The sequence below is a fragment of the Amphibalanus amphitrite genome, unplaced genomic scaffold (assembly GCF_019059575.1).
Source record: "Amphibalanus amphitrite isolate SeventyFive unplaced genomic scaffold, NRLGWU_Aamphi_draft 001223F_arrow, whole genome shotgun sequence".
NCBI classification, from domain to species: Eukaryota; Metazoa; Arthropoda; class Thecostraca; order Balanomorpha; family Balanidae; genus Amphibalanus; species Amphibalanus amphitrite.
In genome coordinates, this window is record NW_024882717.1 from 43,010 (window position 1) to 69,081 (window position 26,072).

General features: G+C 47.9%; 1 protein-coding gene across 1 annotated transcript in view; it reads right to left on the bottom strand.

Annotated features, from left to right (window-relative positions):
* The window catches only part of LOC122371258 (protein capicua homolog), a 118,059-nt gene that overhangs the window by 41,882 nt on the left and 50,105 nt on the right, over positions 1-26,072 (bottom strand). The window contains exons 3-4 of the mRNA XM_043347433.1: positions 4,523-4,679; positions 3,630-3,842 (exon numbers count right to left, since the gene is read on the bottom strand). Of these exons, the coding sequence (XP_043203368.1) occupies positions 3,630-3,842; positions 4,523-4,679 (370 nt within the window). The remainder of the gene's footprint in view (positions 1-3,629; positions 3,843-4,522; positions 4,680-26,072) is intronic.

Consider the following 26,072-nt stretch of genomic DNA (forward strand, 5'->3'; position numbering starts at 1 on the left):
CGTGCAGAAGGGCGAGAGGGTGCTTCCAACGGGCATGCGCAAAGCACCCTTCTAACTGGTCGCTAGCGGTGTGCCAAATTTGAACGCAATCGGTCCAGCCGTTCCTGAGATCTGGAAGCGGCATTCTGCACGTGCGCACGTGCAAACGGGGCCCAAAATGACTTTTGCACGGCACCCTACTAACTGGTCCCCAACCGTGTACCAAATTTGAGCGCAATCGGCCCAGCCGTTCTCGAGATCTGGAAACGCCCCCTGCACGTGCGCATGTGCAGTAGCACCCTAACCGCAACACATGAGAATGCATTGCCTGGTGGGTGCCTACCTGTATGCCAAGTTTCAGCGAAATCGCCCCAGTAATTACCGAGTTACTGAAATGGGAACAAATTTGGCACCTCTTATTGTTGTATTTTGCACGTGCACTGGGGGTGACCCACATGCATCGAGAGTATCCTATTTTGGGTAGAAGGGATGCTGCTACCCTATAAAAATTACCGCAAGTCAATCGCCCAAGCGGCTGCTGAGATATGAGCCTCTCAAAATCACTTCTTTTGCAAAACAGCTTGAACACCCTTGACTTTTCACGTGGCACGTGCCACGACGGTCACTGAGATGTATCAAAAGTAGTCAATTACGGGGTAGAAGGGATGGGGCTACCCAACAAAAAAGATCGCAGGCCAATCGGTCCAGCGGTTGCTGAGATATAAGCCTCTCAAAAGCGTTACAGGCCGGGCCGGGCCGGGCCGGGCCGCTCATACTGAGATTTTTCCGTTATCTATATTACCAGTAAAACGCCTTTTGGGCGAAGAACGAGCGAGCGAGATTGTGAGCCCTGCACGTGCGGAAGGGCGAGAGGGTACTTCCAACGGGCTTGCGCAAAGCACCCTTCTAACCGGTCTCTAGCGGTGTACCAAATTTGAACGCAATCGGCCCAGCCGTTCCTGAGATCTGGAAGCGGCATTCTGCACGTGCGCACGTGCAAACGGGGTCCAAACTGACTTTTGCACGGCACCCTACTAACTGGTCCCCAACCGTGTACCAAATTTGAGCGCAATCGGCCCAGCCGTTCTCGAGATCTGGAAGCGCCCCCTGCACGTGCGCACGTGCAGTAGCACCTTAACCGCAACACATGGGAATGCATTGCCTGGTGGGTGCCTACCTGTATGCCAAGTTTCAGCGAAATCGCCCCAGTAATTACCGAGTTATTAAAATGGGAACAAATTTGACACCTCTTATTGTTGTATTTTGCACGTGCACTGGGGGTGACCCACATGCATCGAGAGTATCCTATTTTTGGTAGAAGGGATGCTGCTGTCCTACAAAAATTACCGCAAGTCAATTGCCCAAGCGGCTGCTGAGATATGAGCCTCTCAAAATTACTACTTTTGCAAAACAGCTTGAACACCCTTGACTTTTCACGTGGCACGTGCCACGACGGTCACTGAGTTGTATCAAAAGTAGTCAATTACGGGGTAGAAGGGATGGGGCTACCCAGCAAAAAAGACCGCAGGTCAATCGGTCCAGCGGTTGCTGAGATATAAGCCTCTCAAAAGCGTTACAGGCCGGGCCGGGCCGGGCCGGGCCGGGCCGGGCCGGGCCGCTCATACTGAGATTTTCCCGTTATATTGAAAAGACTCACTTCGCTCGCTGCGCTCGCTCGCTCGTAACCAGTAAAACGCCTTTTGGGCGAAGAACGAGCGAGCGAGATAGTGAGCCCTGCACGTGCGGAGGGGTAAGAGGGTACTTCCAACGGGCTTGTGCAAAGCACCCTTCTAACCGGTCGCTAGCGGTGTGCCAAATTTGAACGCAATCGGCCCAGCCGTTCCTGAGATCTGGAAGCGGCATTCTGCACGTGCGCACGTGCAAAAGGGGTCCAAAATGACTTTTGCACGGCACCCTACTAACCGGTCCCCAACCGTATACCAAATTTGAGCGCAATCGGCCCAGCCGTTCTCGAGATCTGGAAACGCCCCCTGCACGTGCGCACGTGCAGTAGCACCCTAACCGCAACACATGGGAATGCATTGCCTGGTGGGTGCCTACCTGTATGCCAAGGTTCAGCGAAATCGCCCCAGTAATTACCGAGTTACTGAAATGGGAACAAATTTGGCACCTCTTCTTTTTGTATTTTGCACGTGCAGTGGGGGTCACTCACATAGATCAAGAGTATCCGACCTTTGGTAGAAGGGATGCAGCTGCCAGCTACCCTATAAAAATTACCGCAAGACAATCGCTCAAGCCGCTGCAGAGATATGGGCCTCTCAAAATCATAACTTTTGCAAAACCGCTTGAACACCCTTGACTTTTCACGTGGCACGTGCCACGACGGTCACTGAGATGTATCAAAAGTAGTCAATTACGGGGTAGAAGGGATGGGGCTACCCAGCAAAAAAGACCGCAGGCCAATCGGTCCAGCGGTTGCTGAGATATAAGCCTCTCAAAAGCGTTACAGGCCGGGCTGGGCCGGGCCGGGCCGGGCCGCTCATACTGAGATTTTTCCGTTATATTGAAATGACTTCGCTTCGCTCGCTGCGCTCGCTCGCTCGTAACTACCCCTACCACTACCACTGGGTCATGTCAGGTCACAGACTAATTGGATCCAATAAGTACTAAAAATCATACTTTTAAAAGTGTTCCTTGCCCTGCTCCTATTCGTGCCATTCCATTACGCTTAATCATAGTTGTCGTAAATGGCGCATGGTAACAACTGTGGCGCATCTGTACCTGTTGTTTAAGCTGCATCCTGGCACCAAATTGTACCCGTATCGGACCATTTTTGACAAAATTGTGCGAGTTGCGGCAAAAATGACGCCCTGAGATAACTGTGGCGCATTGCGGCAAACTCAGTGCATTTTTATGCTTGTATAATAAACTGTTCCCATTGAGTGAAAGTCAACACATTCTTTCGCCACCATTTATCAAAATCAACAACTTGCCTATCCGCCAATGCGAGGCACCCGCCGCCGATCGGCATGCATTTAGTCCACAAAGTTCGTCGACCCCGGCTTTCAATGAAGATCTAAGAACCGATCAAAACTTCATTGACGTTCTTCCGGCGCGCGCCACGTGTCGACCGTGCACCCCAGCGAGTCGAAACCTAGAAAAGGCGCTGACCCGCTCTGTCACCTATAAGGTATGCAAATTTCAACCTCCTACGCCGTACCGTCTGCCCTGTAGGCTTGACAAATTGAACCCACTACACGGCGTACGGACAAACAAACAAACAAACAAACAAACAAACAAACAAACAAACAAACAAACAAACAAACAAACGGATTCTGTTTAGATAGTAAATGTAGGTTATAGTAAATAACTAAAACAGGCAAACGTGCATGTCAGTTTTATACTACATTTGGCAAGACATATTATAGGAAATGTCCCTCTAAAGTCTAAACGATGCAAAAATACGACTCTAGCAGTTGAAATATGTTTGTGCTGAAATACCACAGGTTCAAATAAAATGCCTGTAAATTGGTGAAATTAGGGTAGTCAATTTAGTTTCTCCTATTTATTTTGCATTAGAATCGCCCGAACATGACGTCACCATGACGCCATTTGCGGCAGACCGTCCGACGCCTGCAGTGGTAGCACATCCGTACGGTGTACATACGTACCAGTACACGTCCACTCACCCGCCAGAATACGTCAGGCTGGGCGTGGTGCGCAGACCCTTGCCCTTCATGCTCAGGTGGCGACTGCAGAAGCCGCGGCGCTGCGACTCCTTGTTGCAGCCCTCCTTGCTGCACAGTCGACGCCACTGCTTCCCGTTGAACTTTTTCCGGATGCCATTGGGCGTGGACACCACGTCGCCTTTGTTATATTTGTGCGGTGTGGCCGCGTTCGACCTGGCGACGACGCGCACGGGTCACGGGTCAGTGGGGTCACGGGTCACGGGTCACAGGTCAGTGGGGTCACCGCTCAGTCAAGTCGCGCTGGTGCACATATCCACGCATGGAATATTCGGATAGACGACATGCGTGTGCGGTGTGAACGGTCAGAATCATTGTCCACGACCAACGCAGCATTTACTGCAGCAAAAAGAGTACGGCCCCATAAAACAGAGGCCAGTTTTACCAATAGAAAAATAGCCGCCTGCCGGAATTTTTTGCCTAGAGACCGCTTCACATAGCGTAAACGGTAAAGCTCTATCCGCTTACGTGCCCAGCGCGTTTACGCTCCGTATGTATGTGAAGCGGTCTTTGGGCAAAAAATTCCGGCAGACGGCTGTTTTTCTGTTGGTAAAACTGGCCTCAGCGCACCTAAGCGCCATACTACGGTACCTACTACCTACTTACACACGAGCTGCATACTACGGTACATCCGAGCGTCACACTGCGGTGACTAAAAAAGAGCGCCTGCGGCGGGTCACGCACAGCGCTCCAGCGTGCATGCGGCCTGCCCGGCTGCCCTTTCCGGCCAGCCTGTTCCATGGGCGCTCCGGCGCCGAGCCCGTACCGCGGGCGCCCACATGGTGCGAGAAGCGCCGGCAGCCGGACGGCCGCCGGCCACGGCGCGTCGACCTCACCTGGGAGTGGCCGCCTGCGAGCGGGGCGTGCCCAGGCCGCCGTGATCTAGCAGACTGGAGCACGAGCCGCGCGAGTTCATGCTAGCCCGCTTCACCTGAACAGAGGCGCCCTGCGAGCCGGGAGTCAGGCTGAGGGCGCGGTCCACCGGCGCCAGACCTGCGACACACGTACAGACGCGGCTCAGCTGTCACGGTCACAACCGAGCAGGGCTGTCGCCAGCGAACCGGACCTAGGGTCGAGTACCAGTCCCCCGACTGTGGCGTCAAAAATTGGAGAATTTTGATTTATGATGCTTTCCCAGAATAATACATGACGTTAGAAAAATTCACATAAAAATAATTTCACATTTTTTATTTCATATCCGATACTTATCCCGCGCCGTGCTGGGGAGGGGGGGGGGAAGGGTGCGTTTTTACACCCCCTCAGGTTTTTCGCGAATATCGCCGTTTTTTGTACACCTGTTTTACATCTTTTCCGCACATGTTGCGAAAATTTCAGACCCCAGCCATTCAAGGTCAGGTCACCAGGGCCTCGTTTCATAAAGCTCTGCCGTGTTTTACACCTTTCCGTAATTCACACCCTTTCAAACAACGGAGCGCAAATGAAGCGGTTTCACAAAGCCACAACTGGAATTGTTTACACCTCCGTAACTAAGCACATTTGCGTAGTTGCTGTAATTTATCAAGCGTCCTACAAATTACAATTTCATGTCAACACTTATTTTTTACGAGAAATTATAAACAGTTAATGTTGAATTTTAACCTTAAAAATAGTTACATATATAAAAATCAAAATGTCTGTATGAAACGTGTCAGTCACGCTTGGCGGGCTATTGCTCCAGAACGGTGTGAGCTGCGGGGGTGGAATTTTGAACGTAATTCGGACGCGTGCATCTGTTTGTCGTATCAACTTTTCGAGGGGGTGCGTGCAGCGGTGTGCACGTGGCGGGCGCATCTTTACGGAATTTTGAGCCGCGGCCGGCGCCGATCAGACGGCACGCGCCTTAGGCTCAGTTTCTTCGCTTGCAAAACTGAGCGAAATCAGAGCCGGAAGGTCACTGACCTTTGGCAATGAATACCGGAACAGAGCACCGCCGGCCAAGAGGAGACGCCAACTTTATTCTGGCCATAACTCGGCCGCTACTGGGCCGATTTTAATCAAAATTGATTTGTTACGCCGCGCGTAATGCTGTCCCTCTTTACGCTGCGCGTAATGCTGTCCCTCTAGTTACATATATAAAAATCAAAATGTCTGTACGTAACGCGTCAGTCACGCTTGGCGCCCGTTGGCGGGCTATTGCTCCGGAACGGTGCGGGCTACGGAGGTGAAATTTTCGACGCAAGTCGGACGCGTGCATCTGTTTGTCGTATTAAATTTTGGTGGGGGTGCGCTCGGCGGTTTGCACGTGGCGGGCGCATCTTTGCAGCATTTTGGGTCGCGGCCGGCGCCGAGCAGACGGCACGTGCCGTAGGCTCTGTTTCTTCGCTTTCAAAACTGAGAGAAATCAGAGCCGGAAGGTCACTGACCTTTGGCAATGAATACCGGAACAGAGCACCGCCGGCCAAGAAGAGTCGCCAAATTTATTCTGGCAATAACTCGGCCGCTACTGGGCCGATTTTATTGAAACTTGATTTATTACGCTGCACGTAATGTTGTCCTTCTTTACGCTGCGCGTAATGCTGTCCCTCTAGTTATTTATAAAAAACAAAATTGATATTGATGGCCATCCTTTATTAAATCAATATATTGAAAACAGCAGAAAGCCAGCTAAGCAGAAGTGCCTAACTACGAAAATGTCGCGGCGCGGCGAATAAACAAAATTCCGATAGTGGCCACAAAAAGCGACTGGTACAGAAGATTTGCAGTTTCTTTTTCTCATTTGGGCTGTTCTTTCTTCCTCACCGGGCTCAACATTATAAACTATATTAAAAATTAGCTTCGAATCTTCACATTAATTCAAATTCACGCAACATTTTTGTGCGTAGTTTACACCACTCATATCAAGAACTTGATAAAATATTTGGCGTTAATTACGTCGTTTTATGAAACTCAAATGGCATCAATTGGTCCGGAATCGAGAATTTGCCGTAAATGAAGCTCCGTAATTTCGATGGCGTGAATTACTCCGGTCTCCGGCTTTATGAAACCGAATTGGCATCAAATACGCCAAATCTGGCATAATTGACGGAACGCCGTAAGTAATTCCTTTTATGAAACGAGGCCCAGGTCACATCAAGTGACCTTACCTCAGAAAAAGTACGAAGGCTCGCTGTAGCTACACCGACTGAGGGATCACTTTGAAACTTTCAGTGTTTGATTTGGGTCAGTAGCCGTTTTCACGACGGCCATCTGGTACACATTTGGTGCACATCTGGTACAAGATCAGGTGCAGATTTGGTCAAATCAGGTTCAGTGTGTCTCTTAGCAGCTATCAGCTAGGGTTGCACTAATTGCTTATATGCCTGCTTTGTCATATTATCAGAAAGCATCATCGATTAAAACACTGAAATAAATTTATAAAATGAAGATATTTACTGTAAAAGATATTAGGTGCAGATTTGGTCAAATCAGGTGCACTCGCCGGATAGACCGTCGTGAATACGGCTAGTATGTATAAAATATGTTTCTCCGTTCTTTTATTTCTGTGTCCTAAGGTCAGAGGCCACTTTAACCAACAGAAAAATAGCCGCCTGCCGGATTTTTTTTTTGTCTTAACCCTATTCCTGGCGGGGGGCCTCAGGAGCCCCCCCCCCCTGAGGTTTTTTGGCTATTTCTCCCAAACGCGTTGAGCTAGGAAGCTCAAATTTTCTGACTTTTCCTAAAAGGCTTCTACGCAGCATGTCTGAAAATTTTGAGTTGATCTGACCTCAGATCAGGTCACCAGAGGCGGTTTGGTGACCCTACCCCAGAAAAGTTTGCAATCACGCCAGAGCTAGAGTTTTTGACCGATCAATTTCTTCTCTTCAGGCTTTAGTTAGGGTACCAGTATGTGCAATTTGTATATCTCGTAATTTTGATATCGGTGACCTAAGGTCAGGTCAGTTTTGCGACCTCCCCATTATAAGTCAATGGGGGAAAAATCAACTCCCTGTTTTTACCACTAAAACGGGTCGGAATGGCCCCATATACCATACATGACTTCATATACGATCAACCTTCACTACCTTGAGGTCTGTTTTGCTGTTGGGCAGCTGTGAGGTCATGTGACGTCATCAAAGGTCACCAAAGGTTTTTGGCCAATAACTCCGTACAGGAACAAGATACAGACGCGTGGATGGTCTCATTGTGTTCAGCTCGTCAAGACGCATCGAATGATATACATGATGACCTCGAGGTCACGTGACCTGAGGTCAACCTTTGACCTTGACCTTTGGAGGTCAACATATATATCATTCGATGCGGATTGACGAGAGGATCACGATGATGCCCTTAGTTTGTTCCTATCTTGACTAATTCGAAAGTTATTCGAGAAAAACTCTCCATATCTAGCGCCGCCATTTTGACTTTTTCGACCCCTGTGACGTCATCTTTGACCTGACCTGAAAATGACCTTAGTAAAAATTGTAGATCTTGACCGTGCGTATCCGATGCCGTTTACCGTTTGTCGCTGCGATGTGTAGTTTTTGAGATCTGAGGGGGCCCCCCCCCGCCAGTTTCTTGTCCCGGCGGAGCCCGCCAGGAATAGGGTTAAGACTGCTTCACATACGGAACGTAAACGGTAAAGCCCTATCCGCTTACGTGCCCATCGCGTTTACGCTCAATATGTGAAGCGGTCTTAAGGCAAAAAATTCCGGCAGGGATTGGTCAGCTGACTGCGCTGTGAAAGGTGGGGGCCTGGAGCTCCGAGTGAAAATCGGTGTTTGAGGTGGAAAGACTGAGTGGAGCAGAAGGAAAACATGGTGAGCGACATTGTGAAAGGTACCGGGTTTTGAAAAAGCTCATCTTTTGCGCCTTCTATAAAGTGCAACCTGCCAAAAAAGATATCAAAGTTACCCACCGTGTGCGCTGCTTTTGTCTCATCCGAGTATAAACAGCTGGGTCACGACAGGTTAGAGCGACGGTGGCGCTATCTGTCAGTAGTCTCTGAAAGCACAAGTACCGAGCAAGATGGGTAGGCAAAAGCGGAAAAACAACAGTCCATTGCAAAAGGATGACGGTAAAAATCCACGCACATCCGAAATGGAAACCGAAGAGGAAGAGAGTTCGTGCAGTCAGAGATACGAAGTCAGAGCTGAAAGAGAAATGTCTGAACTAAAGGAGTTCATTAGATCGGAAAATACGCGCAAAAGCAAATCATTAGCGGAAGAAATCCGCCGCTATACCGATGAGAGAATGACGGCCCTGGAAAGCTCCCTCAGCTTCGCCCTGACCGCTAACGAGACTCTAGCTAAGCGTCTTAGCGAGGCGGAGCTGCGACTTGCGAGCGCAGCGAGCAGAGGTCGAGCTGTTCCAGTGTGCCAAACGTCTATCAGCTGTGGAGGAACAAGTGGATGACATGCTGCAAAGAGAGCGTCACGCTTGGCTCCTCTTCAGCGGGCCGGCAGTTACTCAAGCAATGAACGCTGGCCGCAACAGTAATGAGAGGCAACTCCTGAGGAACGTGCTAGAGAAGCACATGGGATATGAACTGGATGAAAATGAAGTTGGTGAGATACACCGTGAGCAGCGACAGCTCAGAGTACGGTTTAACACCGTGACCGCTGGATCTGCACGCTACTTCCTTGTCCGAAACAAGACAAGACTGAGAGGAAGTGGTCTATATGTTGCAGGCACTTAAGAAAATCAGTCATTTTGTAAAATGCCTAGGCATTTTGCAAAATGCCTGATTTTCCAGGCTTTTTGCAAAAAGCCTAGGCATGACTCTCCAGTCATTTTGCAAAATGCCTAGGCATTTTACAAAATACCTAGCCATTTTACAAAATGACTGAGCAGCGTGTTGTAGATACGAGTACCTAATTATATACGTTTTGGTAGCGTGTAGGTGGACCGAGGAGTCCAGCATTATGACCAGAGGAGTCCAGCAGTGGAAAGTCCATACCTACCTCTCTCTATTTTGAGAAGTGCAGGCCCGCGACATTTCCAACCCCCACGTCAGCGACGCTGCTGGATTTAAAATGATCGATCTGGAGCGTCAACAAACGACTGGCCCTATGCCGGCCTGTATCTGTAGAACCATTAGAGGTCGCGACTGCGAGGATTCGATCCCACACACTTAGGCGTTAGTGTCTTCTGAAACCAACGCTCTCGTCCTACGCCAAGCGACCTGATGATTCTCCCGATGTGGAGCTTGATATTTTTAACTGGGACCATGCAAGTAGGTACTCAAAGCTGTCAAACAAAGACACAACAAACAAAGACTACACTCATTCGTTTACATACATGTAATTGTACATACATCAACCGGGCCTGCCTATTGACTAGGGCCGGTCTCCGGCTGGTTTTGTTAGGTCTAGTTTCAGGCAGAACATGAACGGCGTAGATGTACTTGGGAGTTTTTACAGCGTTAACTAAACAATGCTTTATGCCACAGCCGAGTCTGCAACTCAACCTGGTCGTTACTCAGCATTGTCGTCATCACAGAGCTTCAAATCGATCAGCTACAGGCTGAACACGTACGTACCTATATGGGTATAGGAAGACGTCCAAAAACTGTTGGCCATAGTATCTGTAGTGGGATCTACGTTCCATGCTGGTCAGGCATTTTGCAAAATGCCTATAGTCATTTTGTAAAATGGCTAGCCATTTTGAAAAAAGCCTGGTTGCGTTCAGTGATCAGTCATTTTTCAAACAGCCGTCTTTTTGTAAAATGCCTAGACATTTTACAAAATGACTGATTTTCTAAAGTGCCTGCAACATATACATCAAGGAATACCTTACGCCTGCAAGACAGCGCATTTTCAATGCAATGCTTCACCTGAAAAGAAGCAAGCCAGTGAGCACAGTGTTCACAAAAGAGGGGACTGTGCTGTGATTGACCATCGAGACCGACCCTGTCCGATCCGCTCAGAGGCTGCTGTAGAGCGGGTGGTGCAGTATCTGCCTGAACGGACCGCGCGGAGCGGCCAGCCGGATCACCGACGCACCAGTCGCCACGGCAGGGGATCGACGCAGCATACTGCAGCGCCACCCATGAACATCAATGATGGCGCAATCTCTCCTCTCAGTGCAGAAGGCGCGACGGACGCAGGTCGCGCGGGAACGGGATCGTCTCCGACCCCGCTCCATGTCGACTGCGGACAGCAGTCTCCAGCTCCGGAGCCTGTTGGAACGGGAGACGGCACCCGGCCTGAGCAGTCTGGACCGGTGGCGGGCGGCGACGCACTCCACGGGGGTCGTTCGCCCAATCACGGGCCCGTGCGCGGCCCGGGCCGGGGTCAACCGGAAGGCGGCGGATACCCGGGAGCGACTCCGGCGGGATCGGCGCCCGTCGACCACGCTGTAGCCGCGACCGAAAGCAGCGAGGGCGACTCTGGAGAGGGAAGTAACGTCGGCGTGACGCTGTCTGCCAGCGGGCCGATGCGCCGGCCCCAGATGGAGACCACGCCGACCGCCGGGGTGCGGCGCCGGTTCGGGGGAGACATTCGCAACTTTGTGCACGGACATAGTAAGCACAGTAAGTGTGATTGAAAAACCGGATTGCAGGTTTGCGGGGGGTGGGGAGTGGATTGAGGTGTCAGGGACCTATGTGAGAAGATTCCTGTTGCTTCACTGTTTTGTTTCCTTCATATCATTTGTCTTCTCTTTTTCATCCTTTTTTCTTTTGCTTCATATACGCCCTCACCAGAGGAGGTACAGGTCTCGCGGGTCTTAGCGGTAGGTTTTGCACCTAGAAAATTTAGTGTACTTCAGGCTATATCTTCGTCGTCTGTATTTTTCTGTTGGTAACACTAGCCTCAGCACACTTCCATTCTATTATATGCCTACACCTATCACCCTGTTCCAGCTCTTCCCAACCCCTGCTTTCATAGACATGCCACACCGGCCGAGCTACAATGCTGGCGGCGAGCGCCTCACCCCTCCCTACACGCTAAACAGCGCCGGGCTCTCGTGACCTCTGGCCTCACCGCCCGAGGGCTCGGCCGTTGTCCAAGGACGCCCTGCGCGCGGGCCGCAGTGATAGCCTCTGCTGAGTCCCGCTTCCATTCACCGTTTACTACGCGCTGGGTTCATTCATGTCTCTGCGTTTCAGCGTCCTACCCGTTGGGTGGCGCCACTGTAGTCATAGGCGACTGCAGTCTGCAGGGAAGCCGCGGTCAGAATGCCCCAAACGGCGGATTTTGAGGTTTTCTTTAAATTTCTCCGAAAATATCCGGCATACGGTTAAACCTTTTTCCATGATCATGGTAGGGAGCTATACAAATAAATCGGTCACATCTTCAAGCCTACAAAGGTGAAGACGAAAAAGATATAGCCGGAAAGGCAAAACCTACCCTTAAAACCCGCGAGACCTGTACATTCGCTCAAATTGGTTTCGCTGATTCTGGTGCTCGCTTAAGTTTATTATCGCCGTAATTGATTTTGCCAAATTGTCACACGCTCAAAAGACTCAGTCGCTTAAATTGACAATCACTGAAAATGTGTCGCTCAAACGACGCTCGCTCAAATGACGCTCACTCAAATGACGCTCGCTCAAATGACGCTCGCTAAGGTGCCGCAGAACCGAGGAGCCTACCACTGAAAGGGTTAATTGATAATGCCCTTCTCTCGGCTCTTAGACCCATAGGCGGCGGAACGGGGAGGGCACCGGGGCACCGTGCCCCGCTTTGATCTTAGCATTTTAACATTAGCCCTATGGGCGTTGCAAGGAAAGAATGGGACCAAAAGTCGGCAGTGCCCCCCCCCCCCTTAATTGAAGGTATTCCGCCGCTACTGCTCTCATCGTCTAATTTCTGCAATCCACCGGTCCGTGGGTCGGCTGAACAAAGGGGGTGGGGTGGCCGCTACCGCCGCGCGGTCAGCTGATGGCCGGAGTACGCCAGCGCGACGCTCAAGGTCACGCCAGTCAATGGATTTACGCGCGGTGGTGAACAGTCTGCCGAAGTGGCGTCCAATGGACGGCAGCGCCTCTGGCGGCCGACTCGGGGACCAGGGTCCGGCCACGATCGATGCTGTCGGCCAGCGGACGGAGGCCCGCGGTCGCCGCCGCCGGACGCCGTGATGGCAAAAAAGTCATGACTGGGGCCCAGCATTGGCGCGAGAAGGCAACTTAATTTTTCTGCCAGCCCAGGCGTCGATCCACAAAAAAAAAATGGTGGCCATCCAGCTGCACTAACGGCCATACGTTTCCTTTTAGCTGAGCATGTAGCCACCTCTCATAAAAACACAGTGGCCAATGTTCTGGAGCATTTCAGCCACTGGATTCTCCAGCACACTGGCTTTGATGCAGACCAACGCCGTCTAAACCTGTGCCTGCGGTTGGGCGGTGCTTGTGGCGGGGGGCTCTTCAGACACCTCCTGCTGAACAAGAGCCCACAGGTTTTCGATTGAATGGGGATCGCAACTTTTTCCAAGTCATAAGCTGTTAGTCCAGAATGATTGAAGGTTCTATCGGCATCACTTCCCGTTCTTTTAGGGACTTTTAGGTAGCGCGCCGCCCCTCATGAATACAGCGTTGCTTGAACCAAGCATCAGTGCGCGTTCAGAAACCGAGCCCTCCTATGCCGTCTGGTTGAGCGCCTCCAACCATTCATTGGCCAGTATGTTGCTCCGGTAATGCTTGACGTTGGTGGCGGTATTCTGTGACACTATGTCCTATTGAAGCATCGCTAAGCAGCTGAACATGCTCCAGATCTGGATATTGCCCGGATGTTTGACGGCGGCGAAGGCCAGCAAGTTCGAGCTACTAGCCGCCCATACATGGCCGATTTGTGACGGTTCAAAGGACAATACAGCTCGAACGGCTACCCAATACCCATCCAACCAGACCACCTTACCCTCATCTTTCTTTGACCAGTGGAAGCGACCTGGCGTTAGGCCAAAGGTGGTGAACTGGCTGTTTTCCCGTCAGTTTCGTTGTCTTTTTCAGTTTGAAGGCGAAAACCCCTGCCCACCTTACCCCACGGCGGAGCTCGGTTGCAATTTGTAAATACGCATTTGGGTGCGGTCTCTGGAACTTTACCCGGATCTCCAGGTGCCATCCTTCCAGCTTATTACTGGTCCTTGACATTCCCTCCGTCGTCCTATCTCTGACATTCAACAATTCAAGAAATACAGCCTGCCTCCTTTCCCCTCCACCCCTCGTTGGCAGCCTGAGCCACGTGTCCACGTAATGCGTTTAGTCATGGTGCAATAACTTCAAAAAGAAGTTCACCAAGCTGTTTGAAACTGTTAAGCACAGGATGTGACGGAAGAAATTACTACTTAGGACGCTGACATTCATTTATTTGACAAATAGGGAAATAATTCCGGGGGGAAGCGTTAAAAATTGATGCTCACTCAGTTGGGTTTTGCTGTCGTAACTGCATTTAATCAAATGGTCCTTCATTGATTACAATATATTCGCTCAAACACTGGTTTCGCCAATTCTGGTGCTCGCTTTAGTTGATCATCGCTGTAATTGATTTCGCCGAATTGTCATTCGCTCAAAAGACTCAGTCGCTTAAATGGACAATCGCTGAAAATTTGTCCCTCAAATGTCATTCGCTCAAATGACGCTCGCTCAACTCAGGGTATATAGAACAACAGGTACACCAACGACGCGGAAAGCGCCCATTTTACCTGGATGAGTTACATGGTAGGTGATATTTTTTTAATAAAGAAAAAATAGAGTATCCTATTCTAAAGAGTAAGTTATAAATGTCTATTTAATAAGAAATGTCTAAATGTCTCTATTTTATTTTTATTTTCACCAAAAAGAAAAATAAAATAGAGCGAGTTGAAGAAGGCGTAAGCCGAAAGCTCCTCGAGAGTATCTGGCCTTTTTTAAGATTTTTGATTTTAATTATGAGAGTACGGTTACTTTTTTATTATATTTTTAAGTATGTCTATGTCTCTCAAAACAGTGCTCACAACAAATCAGACTAATGAAGCCAACGTTAACCATAAAAATGCACTGATCAAAGTTCTTCTTCTAGTTCCAAAAGTTGCAAACAACGCTGGAAGAATATCGTTTTTAGTAAAATGTAGGAAGGCACAAGTGTTCCCGAAATTCATCCAAAACATCCTAAAAGGTACATCTGCCATATCAACCAGAAGCAATGCATTCGAGGCAAGAAAAAGAAAGTTTGCAAAGGACATGCTGAACGAAGCAATCCAGGAGTCGTTCCGTAAGCAAGCTTATCTGCAAAGAGAAAAGAAGCGGTCAGAACAAGATGCTTTACAAGTCAACTCACGACTCTGGCCTTGGCTGCAATCTCAATGCAGTCGCCTTTTTGAGAGCTTCTGCGAAGAAAACAGGCGAAGACACACCGACAAGCTCGTAAGACTGAAAAAACGCCTCAAGGGGTGGACGGGATAACCGCCACATCGGCTTAGCCTTCACAGACCGGGGTCATCCCACCAACGATGATGAGAACGGCTCACCGTATTTAGGGAGGCATGAATCAAGCGTTCCAGAGCAGACATCTGACTTAGGAAAGACAGCTGATGTGCAGTCAGCCGAAGGACAAGAGACAGCGTCTTTTAAGAACCTTTCTCATATTCAGCTGCCAGCGAACCTACCTGAGCTGTTGAATCGTGGCCCACAGTTCGCCCTCACACGTAGAGTAAACAACAATCTCCTTAAAGAAGTAGAATCCGGTATGGAGCGAGCCGCATATTCTCTTCGCTGGAAAACGCATATAGATATGAAACGCAACTCTCAGCTGCAACAGCAAAACCAAGTAACAAACCAGACAAACCAGAACCTGGATCAACGGCAGCAGCAGCAGCAACTTCAGCAGCAGCAGCTGGGACAACAACGGCAGCAGCCAGACCAACGGAGGCAACAACAGCAGCAGCCAGAAGAGCAACAACTACAGCAATCACGCGTCCAGCCACAGCACCAACAACCGCATCGTGACAGCCAACAGGAACAAGATCATCAACCGTCTGACACTGTTCAACAGATTCAGCGAGATCCAATCCAATGCAGCAGAGCCGGCCTCAAACCCAAACGCTGCGGCCACGTTTCCCAGACAACGACTGTGGACAAGCGCCTGTCGGGCCAAGAGAGTTAGAAAGCTCACTAAAGCAGGTAAAGAAAAAGATACTAGCCACCTACAAGAACCACAACAAAACTACACCTAATCATAGCCGCGATCAAATAGAAGCCTTAAGCCAGCTTGCCAAGGACCAGAGTGTTGAAGTCAAGCCCTCAGATAAAAGTAAAGGCTTGGTTTTGATGAGCTCCACAGATTACACTCGTAGATAGAATCTATCACATCGACCCAGCCAGTGGAGCGCAATCCCACCCCTCGGCTAGAAGCCACCACCAAACGCGCCATGCATAGGTCGATGAGCGGTAAGGTCGAGGATAAGATCGTCAGGGCAATCGTTCCTCATTGTTCTAGAACGGCGGAACTCTATGGTTTGCCGAAGGATCACAAGCCAGAAATACCCCTCCGGCCGATCGTGTTGGCTTGCGGTGATCCTTTGGACAAACTGTCATGGTTCTTAGAAAAAAATCGTCAACCAACTCTTACATGTGCCAGCCCACTTAAAGAACACAGATCAGTTCTTGAAAAAGCTGTCTGATCGTTATCCTACAGGTTTTGACCAAGGGGACCAAGGTACGATTTTGTTTAGCGTGGATGTTGTAAACTAGTACGGAAACATTCCCATTCATGAAGCGATCGATGCGACCATTCGCTTAGTTGAGCACCACGCAGGTAATATTCACACTTTTGGACTCGATTTAGAAAGTATCCGCGACCTTCTCTCACATTGTCTGACCAACAATTTTGTTCGCTTTTTTAGACAGACTGAGGGAATCGCCATGGGTAGGGTGGCCCCGCCTCTAGCCATTGTTTTCATGCACGCCCTGGAGACCCCTTTTCTTAGCATCCCCACGTCTTCAGCCATCCCTTTACATGCGATATGTATATACCAGAGATGTCAATCGGATACCAACTTTTTGGTATACCGATACCAAACCGATACCAACTTGGTATTTGGTATTTCAATCCTAATGTGTTTGGTATTTTGTTGGTATTATGAACCCTTACTAATGTATAAGAGGCTAAGAAATTGGTAAAAAGTTGGTATTTCCCTCATCTTTCAAAGTTGGTTCGGTTTCGGTATTTCCCCACGGTTTTAGTTGGTATTTGGTTTGGTATCGGTATTCCGATTTTCTGTAATTGACATCACTAGTATAGACGATGCATTTGGAGTGTGGACACATGGCAAAGAAGCACTCCTTGAATACTTCTCATTCCTGAACAGCATCCACCCGTCCATCAAGTTAACTCTTGAGCACACAGCTGATGCTGGCGTCCTGTCATTTTTAGACACCAAAATAACGATTTCAGAGACTGGGGCCTACACCAGCGAGCTCTATGTTAAGCCGACCGCATCACCAGTGATCATACATTTTGAGTCAGCCCTCCCGATGAAAACGAAGAAAAACACTATTGGTGCCAATCGGAATTTCTTTTCTTGGAATTCCAATTTTTGTCCAATTCCAATTTGGAATTTGGACGGAATTCTTAACATTTTTTGGAAATTAATCGGAACACAAGGCCTTTAAAATTTAAAATTTTAAAACGGAGGCCTTTAAAACGCTTTTAAACACTTTTAAAATTTACGCAAAAAATGCAAAAATCGTTAAAAATTGGAATAGCCCCCGCTTTGGACAAAATTGGAAATTTACTTGGCAATTTCTTGGAATTGGATCGGAATTGGAATTGAAATTTCATGAAATTGGCACCACTAAAAAACACCTTAAGATCACAGATGCTTAGGGCAGTCAGAGTCTCCTCTCCCATGGCCTCCCCAGAGTACGAAGCTTAAAAGTGATTGAAAACTTGTTTCTAACCAACGGATACCCACCCCATTTGGTGACTCGAGTAAAACGAGAGGTATTAAAGGTAGTGTGCCAGCTTTCTTGGACCGTATGGAGTTAATGGCCCAGATAAGGAGAACCGGATTTTTAGAACTTATCCATACCTTCAAAACTCATGGAAACGTCTTAAATTCTTCAAATTTTGAGTACCCCAGTGCGAAATTCGCCCCGACGGGTTGTCGGTCGTACCCCAACCACATTTCACACCACTATGAACAATAAATGCACACACTGAAATCGCTATTACCGATATGCTCATCCAATCAAGTTTCGATAAACCCGTTCATCATCATCTCCTGCGGTTTCGAACACGCCTGTTAGGTGGCTTCTGATGCTCGTCGAGGTCGGAATTTCCAAATACGCGTGGTGCGTCGGGCCGCGCGCTCTGACTTCGGCCAAGAAAAATGCGTCAGCTGATCATTGTCATTTCTGCCACTTGCGTGTGGTGAAATGGGGTCATAACTTATAAGACGGCTTTTTCATATCAATTATTTAACATAAAATCATATTTCAAACCATAAATAATGTTCGACAGCCAAATAAAAGAAACAATACCAATACGGGCTTACAGTTTAAGGCTCGACATTGTGTTGTCTACGATTAGACAGCTGATAACTCATTCCCGTACGTCGTATGGTCGTAACACTATAATGACCTTTGCTTATTGTCACAAGTGCGCCGCATTCGCGATTGTTGCCCGACGCCTGTTTGCAGGTGAGCCCACTACAGTTGTTATACATATCTAAAAACCGAAAAACTTTTAGGCGAAAAAGGCACTATTCCAGGCCCATTTTTGATTTTTTTGCGATATTATGTAAAAACAGAAGCTTCTTATCCTAGGAAAAATAAAATGGGAAATCTTTCAAAGGTGGCACACTACCTTTAAGGGATAGAGGTACAAAGAGACCGAAAACTTCCCAAACTGAGCCTGTGTACCTGGTATTGGTGCCAATCGGAATTTCTTTTCTTGGAATTCCAATTTTTGTCCAATTCCAATTTGGAATTTGGACGGAATTCTTAACATTTTTTGGAAATTAATCGGAACACAAGGCCTTTAAAATTTAAAATTTTAAAACGGAGGCCTTTAAAACGCTTTTAAACACTTTTAAAATTTACGCAAAAAATGCAAAAATCGTTAAAAATTGGAATAGCCCCCGCTTTGGACAAAATTGGAAATTTACTTGGCAATTTCTTGGAATTGGATCGGAATTGGAATTGAAATTTCATGAAATTGGCACCACTAGTACCTGGCTCTCCCGTTTGTCGACGATGACCTCTGTCGGAAGACGGAGGGCATCTTGAAAACCAGCGGGCTTAACGTACGGGTGGCATGGAAAGGTGGCCCCAATCTACGCCAAAGGCTAGTACGCTCTGCTTTCCTCCCTGTATCCTGCCCGGGGGGAGGGAGGCGGTGTCAATGCTGTGAGGCGGGGCTACGGGGAAAATGCCACACCAAAAACGTCATTTACCGGATGGACTGTGGACTATGCCGTGACGACGAGTCATTTTATGTAGGCGAGACTCGCCGCTCAGTCAGACTCAGGTATAACGAGCACATTTGAGATGCCAAAAACTTAAAACAAGACTCCATCAAACTAAACATCCTGATATTCAACTTAACAGCAGCAACGTCTCCATTCAAATTCTTCACGTGTCAAAAGACGGCCCAGACCGAAAGATCTGGGAATCCATTTACATTCGAGATCTAAAACCAACCCTGAACACTCAGACCTCCTCCTGGCCTTTGATTCGCACTTGAGCTACCACTTGAGTCTGACTGAGTGGCGACTGGCGAGCTGCGACAGCTCGCGCGCGCGGGTGTATGGGAATGTGTATGTGTGTGGGTGTCGCCATAAGTATTCGAGGCTTTTGGTGTATGTTTTTTTTTCGTAAAATTTCTAGGCATGGTAAAACTTGTAGAAAACTCGGAAGGTCTGTCCCGGAAACATGCATTTATTTACTGTAGACATGATTTGCCACCACCATAGCGATTATTATGTTTGTGATTTATATGTGTGATGTATTTAATGCTAATCACATTCACACTATGAATGTGATTCTAGTGCGATTATAGGTGCCTGACATATTATTCTGATTATTCACATATATAAAAATCAAAATGTCTGTACGTATGTATGTATGTATGTATGTATGTATGTAACGCGTCAGTCACGCTTGGCGGGCTATTGCTCCGGAACGGTGCGGGCTACGGGGGTGAAAGTTTGAACGTAAGTCGGACGCGTGCATCTGTTTGTCGTATTAAATTTTGGAGGGGGTGCGTGCAGCGGTGTGCACGTGGCGGGCGCATCTTTGCAGCATTTTGGGCCGCGGCCGGCGCCGAGCAGACGGCACGCGCCCTAGGCTCAGATTGTTCGCTGCGAAAATGAGGGAAAACAGAGTCGGAGGTCGTTGACCTTTGGCAATGAATACCGGAACAGAGCACCGCCGGCCAGGAGGAGACGCCAAATTTATTCTGGCCATAACTCGGCCGCTACTGGGCCGATTTTAATGAAAATTGATTTATTACGCTGCGCGTAATGCTGTCCCTCTAGTTCACTTATATAAAAATCAAAATGTCCGTATGTATGAGACGCGTCCGTCACGCTTGGCGGGCTATTGCTCCGGAACGGTGCGGGCTACGGGGGTGAAATTTTCGACTTAAGTCGGACGCGTGCATCTGTTTGTTGTATTAAATTTTGGAGGGGGTGCGTGCAGCGGTGTGCACGTGGCGGGCGCATCTTTGTGGGATTTTGGGCCGCGGCCGGCGCCGAGCAGTGAGCACGTGCCGTAGGCTCAGTTTCTTCGCTTTCAAAACTGAGGGAAATCAGAGCCGGCAGGTCACTGACCTTTGGCAATGAATACCTGAACAGAGCACCGCCGGCCAGGAGACGCTACATTTATTCTGGCCATAACTCGGCCGCTACCGGGCCGATTTTAGTGAAAAATGATTGATTACGCGTTCTATATACTCTGGATTACGCTGCGCGTAATGCTGGACACCTAGTTTACATATATAAAAATCAAAATGTCCGTATGTATGTATGTGACGCGTCCGTCACGCTTGGCGGGCTATTGCTCCAAAACGGTGCGGGCTACGGGGGTGAAATTTTCGACGTAAGTCGGACGCGTGCATCTGTTTGTCGTATTAAATTTTGGTGGGGGTGCGCTCGCCGGTTTGCACGTGGCGGGCGCATCTTTGCGGGATTTTGGGCCGCGGCCGGCGCCGAGCAGACGGCTCGTGCCTTAGGCTCAGTTTCTTCGCTGCAAAACTGGGTGAAATCAGAGCCGGAAGGTCACTGACCTTTGGCAATGAATACCGGAACAGGGTACCGCCGGCCAGGAGGAGACGCCAAATTTATTCTTGCAATTACTCGCCCGCTACTGGGCCGATTGTAATGAAAACTGATTTATTACGCTGCGCGTTATGCTGTCCCTCTAGTCAATGTATTAAATACGACTTTGTGTTTTGTGGCCTACGCATTATAAATATTCTGTAACCCTTTGTAGAAGTGCCTGTGCCTAACTGCAGCTGCTATAAATTTGAATTTCAAAGTGTTTGCACCAAAAAGAAAAAAATAGAGAGAGTTGAAAAAGGCGTTAGCCGAAAGCTCCTCGAGATTATCTGGCCTTTTTTAAGATTTTTGATTTTAATTATGAGAGTACGGTTAATTTTTTAATTATATTTTTAAGTATGTCTATGTCTCTCAAAACAGTGCTCACAACAATTCAGACTAAGGTCGATTTAACATGGAAACCCTATGGCAGGGGTCGGCAAATGGTGGGGCATGCCCCCTTTGGGGGTAATGGAGCCCTTTCGGTGGGGGTAATGAGGGATTCTGAGAAAGCCTATCTTTTTGGAGTTTGTAGCTCCAGTGATGGAGCCATCGTGACTGTTGCATCCCAGGGTTCAAAGATTAGCCTGTAGGCCAAAGGCACAGCACACATTGATTAGATACCAATTTTCACGTACCTGCTCGCCTCACCATCTCACCCCTTCGTACAGTCGTACAAAAGCAGCCGCAACTTCTAACCGTCGCCCGTCTGTTGGCGTTTCAACAGCCGCTAACGTAAGGGGGAGGAGTCGATCGGACCCCCGCGGCCTCTCGGACTCTGAGATGGAGCTGTGCATAAAAAAGACGAGCGTGCTACCCGTGACAATAGGAAGCCGCTGCTGCCCATTTTTAAGGTCTTTGGTCATTCCGTCTCATTCAAGAGGGCAATGGCAAGTGTCGAGAAAATCGGGACCCGCTATAACTTCTTGAAGTGAGATTTTATGGCTCAAGATGATCTCCAGAAAAAGCTCATAAGCCAACGGTCATTATGGGTCCAGAGGCCAGTTTTACCAACAGAAAAATAGCCGCCAGCCGGAATTTTTTGCCTAAAGATCGTTTCACATATGGAGCGTAAACGGTAAAGCCCTATCCGCTTACGAGCCCATCGCGTATGTGAAGCGGTCTTGAGGCAAAAATTCCGGCAGGCGGTTATTTTTCTGTTGGTAAAACTGGTCTCAGGTCATGATATTTTCCGGGCTGGTAAAAAAAAAATGATGGGCTCGAGGGTACAATTTGATCGTGATCCAATGCCTTTTACGTGAGCTTTTAACGAAAAACCACCCGCCGCCCCTATACGTACAAGGGTTAAATAGGATATAGCATAGGCGGCGGAACGGGAGGGCACCGGGGCACCGTGCACCCTTTGATTTTTGCATTTTAACATTAGCCCTATGGGCGTTGCATGGAAAGAATGGGACCAAATGTCGGCAGTGCCCCCCCCCCCCCCTTAATTGAAGGTGTTCCGCCGCTACTGGGATATAGGTATTAAATGTTTTGTGGAGGAAGTGTCATGTTTTAAATTTGATGCATTGGAAATGCACAAATACCCTGGACCCAAAGAGTTCCAGGACGGTATGGAATTTCAGTAAACTTGGTTGTGTCAGCAATGGGGTCTGGTAGGTGGGGGTAATGGCCCTGCCTGACGCCCAAAAAGGGGGCACGACCCCGAATGACCTGCCGACCACTGCCCTATGGGGTAGGGTAGTAGTTTTTGGGCGCCCATTTGGCCTAATGCTACCAACTGTTACTGGCTACCCCTGGCTCAACTCTTCCAACTGTTCTTGTCACGAGCGGTTCCTTACGATTTATCTTCGTGTCTTTGGCCAATAGATCTTTCGATAAAAGATACCCAATCTTCCACGAGTGAGCCATGAAGAATCCTATATCTTTTTATGTTTAAGTTTATTCTTAATTGTTTAAAGATTATATCAAAATGTATTCTTCTATGTAAAAATAAATTTAGATTTTTTAATCTCACAAGCTTCATGCCCAAACAACCATTAAAAATGGTTCGGTTCGGTTATTGACCCATCTTTACTTGAACTCATGATTTTGGGCTATGAATCCTCGAGACCTTATCTTCACATCTCAGAGGGATGCAGAGATAAGAAATGCTTATCTTTGCAGCTCACAGGAGTGCCAGATAGACATATCCCAGCGCTGTAGACCCAAAGGCAAATATACCTCAACTAGACAGATAGGTACCAATATTAACCCGGCAGTTGCTGGGGTATTTCGCCACCCACCGTTTGCTGGGGGGGGGGCGTTAAACGCCCCCAGCCGATAACTCGAGAACCAATAGGCGCAGCGAAACGAACGAGGCGGCAAACGAAAGAACGCGACGAGACGCTTCAGATGAGTACTTTAAAGTTGAATTTTGAGGTCACAGGTCGGGTCAAGGTCAGGTCAAACACCTGAAATCGGGCTTTCAGTAGCATGGACTTCAGGACTTCGCAATGGGCGCCTCTCGTCATTAACTCTGTCAAAACGGTGCACAATCCGTCATATAAGGCCTAAAATAGTGTCAGCTCCATGTAGGGGTCAGTCAAGCATAGGTCAGGGTCAAGGTCAGGTCAACCGGGTAGGCAAATATCCCCGAAAATCAAAACTGATATTCGCAGCCTGTGACACATGTTTTATGGGTAATTTGGGGCGTAGAACACGATGGTGACATTCATTTTATCATATGTGTACGTGTTTGGCTCAAAAAGTTCAATTTAAGAAATGCATGTATCATGGTCGTGAAGTAGTCACGAGAAATTGCCCAGATTCAGTTCAAGATTTTGGAAAATGCCGTCAATAATTATCAATGATCGAAGATAGCCATTTGATTGTTCATGGTATTGGGAGTCTAATGGCGTTTACGGCATATATATATATATATATATATATATATATATATATATATATATATATATATATATATATATATATATATATATATATATATATATATATATATATATATATATATATATATATATATATAATATATATATATATATTTTTTTTTAACATATGCCGTTTTTGGTCGAAAACTCAGAAATCATGACGTAACCAAAACCTCGATATCTCAAAAATTTTCCGACCAATTTTTTTGAAACTTTGTCACAATAAACTTCGATCAATTCCCTACAGGTACCCAAAATTTGGCGCGCCTGCGGCGCGCCGTTTTTATGCTATGGCCCGGCGAAAAAAGTGGGGGCGTTTAACGCCCCCCCCCCCCAGCAACTCGCGGGTTATGGGTAGTGGACAAATGACTGTCGACAGGAGTGGGCCAAAGCGGCCACCCGGGGCAAAGCGGCCACCCATCGTTTTATACCTCTACAGCTGGCGTCAGCTCCAATTTATGGTTGTGAACTGCACTTATCTTCGCGGTCGTTCGAATTAGCCAGACCAGGGTTTCCAGCCCATCGCCATTGTTCTGTGATATGCGGAAAAGCATTTTGCCAGACTATCAACTTTTTGTTTACTATCTTTAAATGTTGTTTGATTTCACAACGGTTTTGAATTTTAGTTAAGCGCTCTCGTTCATGCATTGTGTGGTTATTGTATATGTCTTTTACCAGTTTTAATGCCTTATGCCCCTCTAATAGATGAGTTGGAATGGCAAAAAGACGAGAAGTATCGGGCGGTCTGCGCGGGGCAAAGTGGAGGGGGAAAAGTGGCCAGCTCTGCATTGGCCATAAATTGTTTCCATCTGAACAACACGGCTATTGATATTGAAATGTGTCGTCATGCATTCATCAAATACCCTAGTCGTACATGAAGCAAACTATTCTGTGTCTCAAATCGGGACATCAGAAGTCACCGGTGCAGTGGCTGCTTTGCCCCAAGGTATGGGACAAAGTGGCCATAATGCATAGGTTTCAAGTTTTGCCAATATCTCCCATATGTGAACGGCTTTGGAAATTAAACGCATTTGAAATAAAAGGCAATTCAATAGCGATCACATTGGTATACAAATAATCTTTTTATGTTTAAAAATCGAGCGTCGGCATCCAGGGGCGCGGGAACTACTTTCCGACTGGGGGGGGGGGGCACACCATAATAGAGATCAACCTAGGGTACCCCCAAATCTAGTTTTCTCACCGGTTTTAAGCCACTTATTTTTCACCCCTCGGCTTTTTCAACAAAAAATAAAACATTTGCAAAAAAAGTGTGGTATTCCGTCTCAAAACTGTGGGGGCACCGCCCCCACGGCCCCAGAGTTGGGGGGGGGGGGCAAGCTGCCCCCACTGCCCCCCCCCCCCCGGCTCCCGCGCCTATGTCGGCATCGTAAGAAGCGTTAACCCTATTCCTGGCGGGCTCCGCCGGGACAAGAAACTGGCGGGGGGGCCGATTCGGCCCCCCTTCAGATCTCAAAAACTACACATCGCAGCGACAAACGGCGAACGGCGTTTGATAGGTCGTTTAAAGATCTACAACTTTTACATAAAACATTTTCAGGTCAGGTCAATATTGAGGTCACCAGAGGTCATCAACGATAAAATGTTTTGGAATTAGTTATCTATATAACTTTTAAACTAAGAAACATAGAGACATAAAACCAATAAATTTTTTGTTGCTCTCGCCGAGGCGATGCGAAATAAGTATGTGACGACCTTCACAGGTCAATTTGAAATTTGACCTGAGGTCAAGGTCAGGTCATTCATCAATGAGGTTGTGGGGTATGGTCATGCTGCATACCAAACGACGCGCCTTGACCAGGCGAGCAGTTTGGTACCACTTACAAGTCTTTAGCACCATCATGTCGTGATTTATTTACAGAAAAACGATTTATGACGTCACATGACCTCAGATGACCTTTGCCGGTGCCCCTGTCAATTAGCGGCACCAGGATCATCACCGATGAGATAATCTTCCATAATACTGAAAGAATTGGGTGGTTTTGACTCGTTTACACGAAGCAGGAGGCGTTTCAATATTTTCCCATAGGCTTGCAATGTAAAGGTCACGAGTCTGGCCTGACCTCAGGTCACAGATATGAAAATTCTGAGATATACAAATTGCACATACTGGTACCCTAACTAAAGCCTGAAGAGAAGAAATTGGTCGGTCAAAAACTCTAGCTCTGGCGTGATTGCAAACTTTTCTGAGGTAGGGTCACCAAACCGCCTCTGGTGACCTGACCTGAGGTCAGATCAACTCAAAATTTTCAGAAATGTTGCGTAAAAGCCTTTTAGTAAAAGTCAGAAAATTTGAGCTTCCTAGCTCAAAGCGTTTGGGAGAAATAAC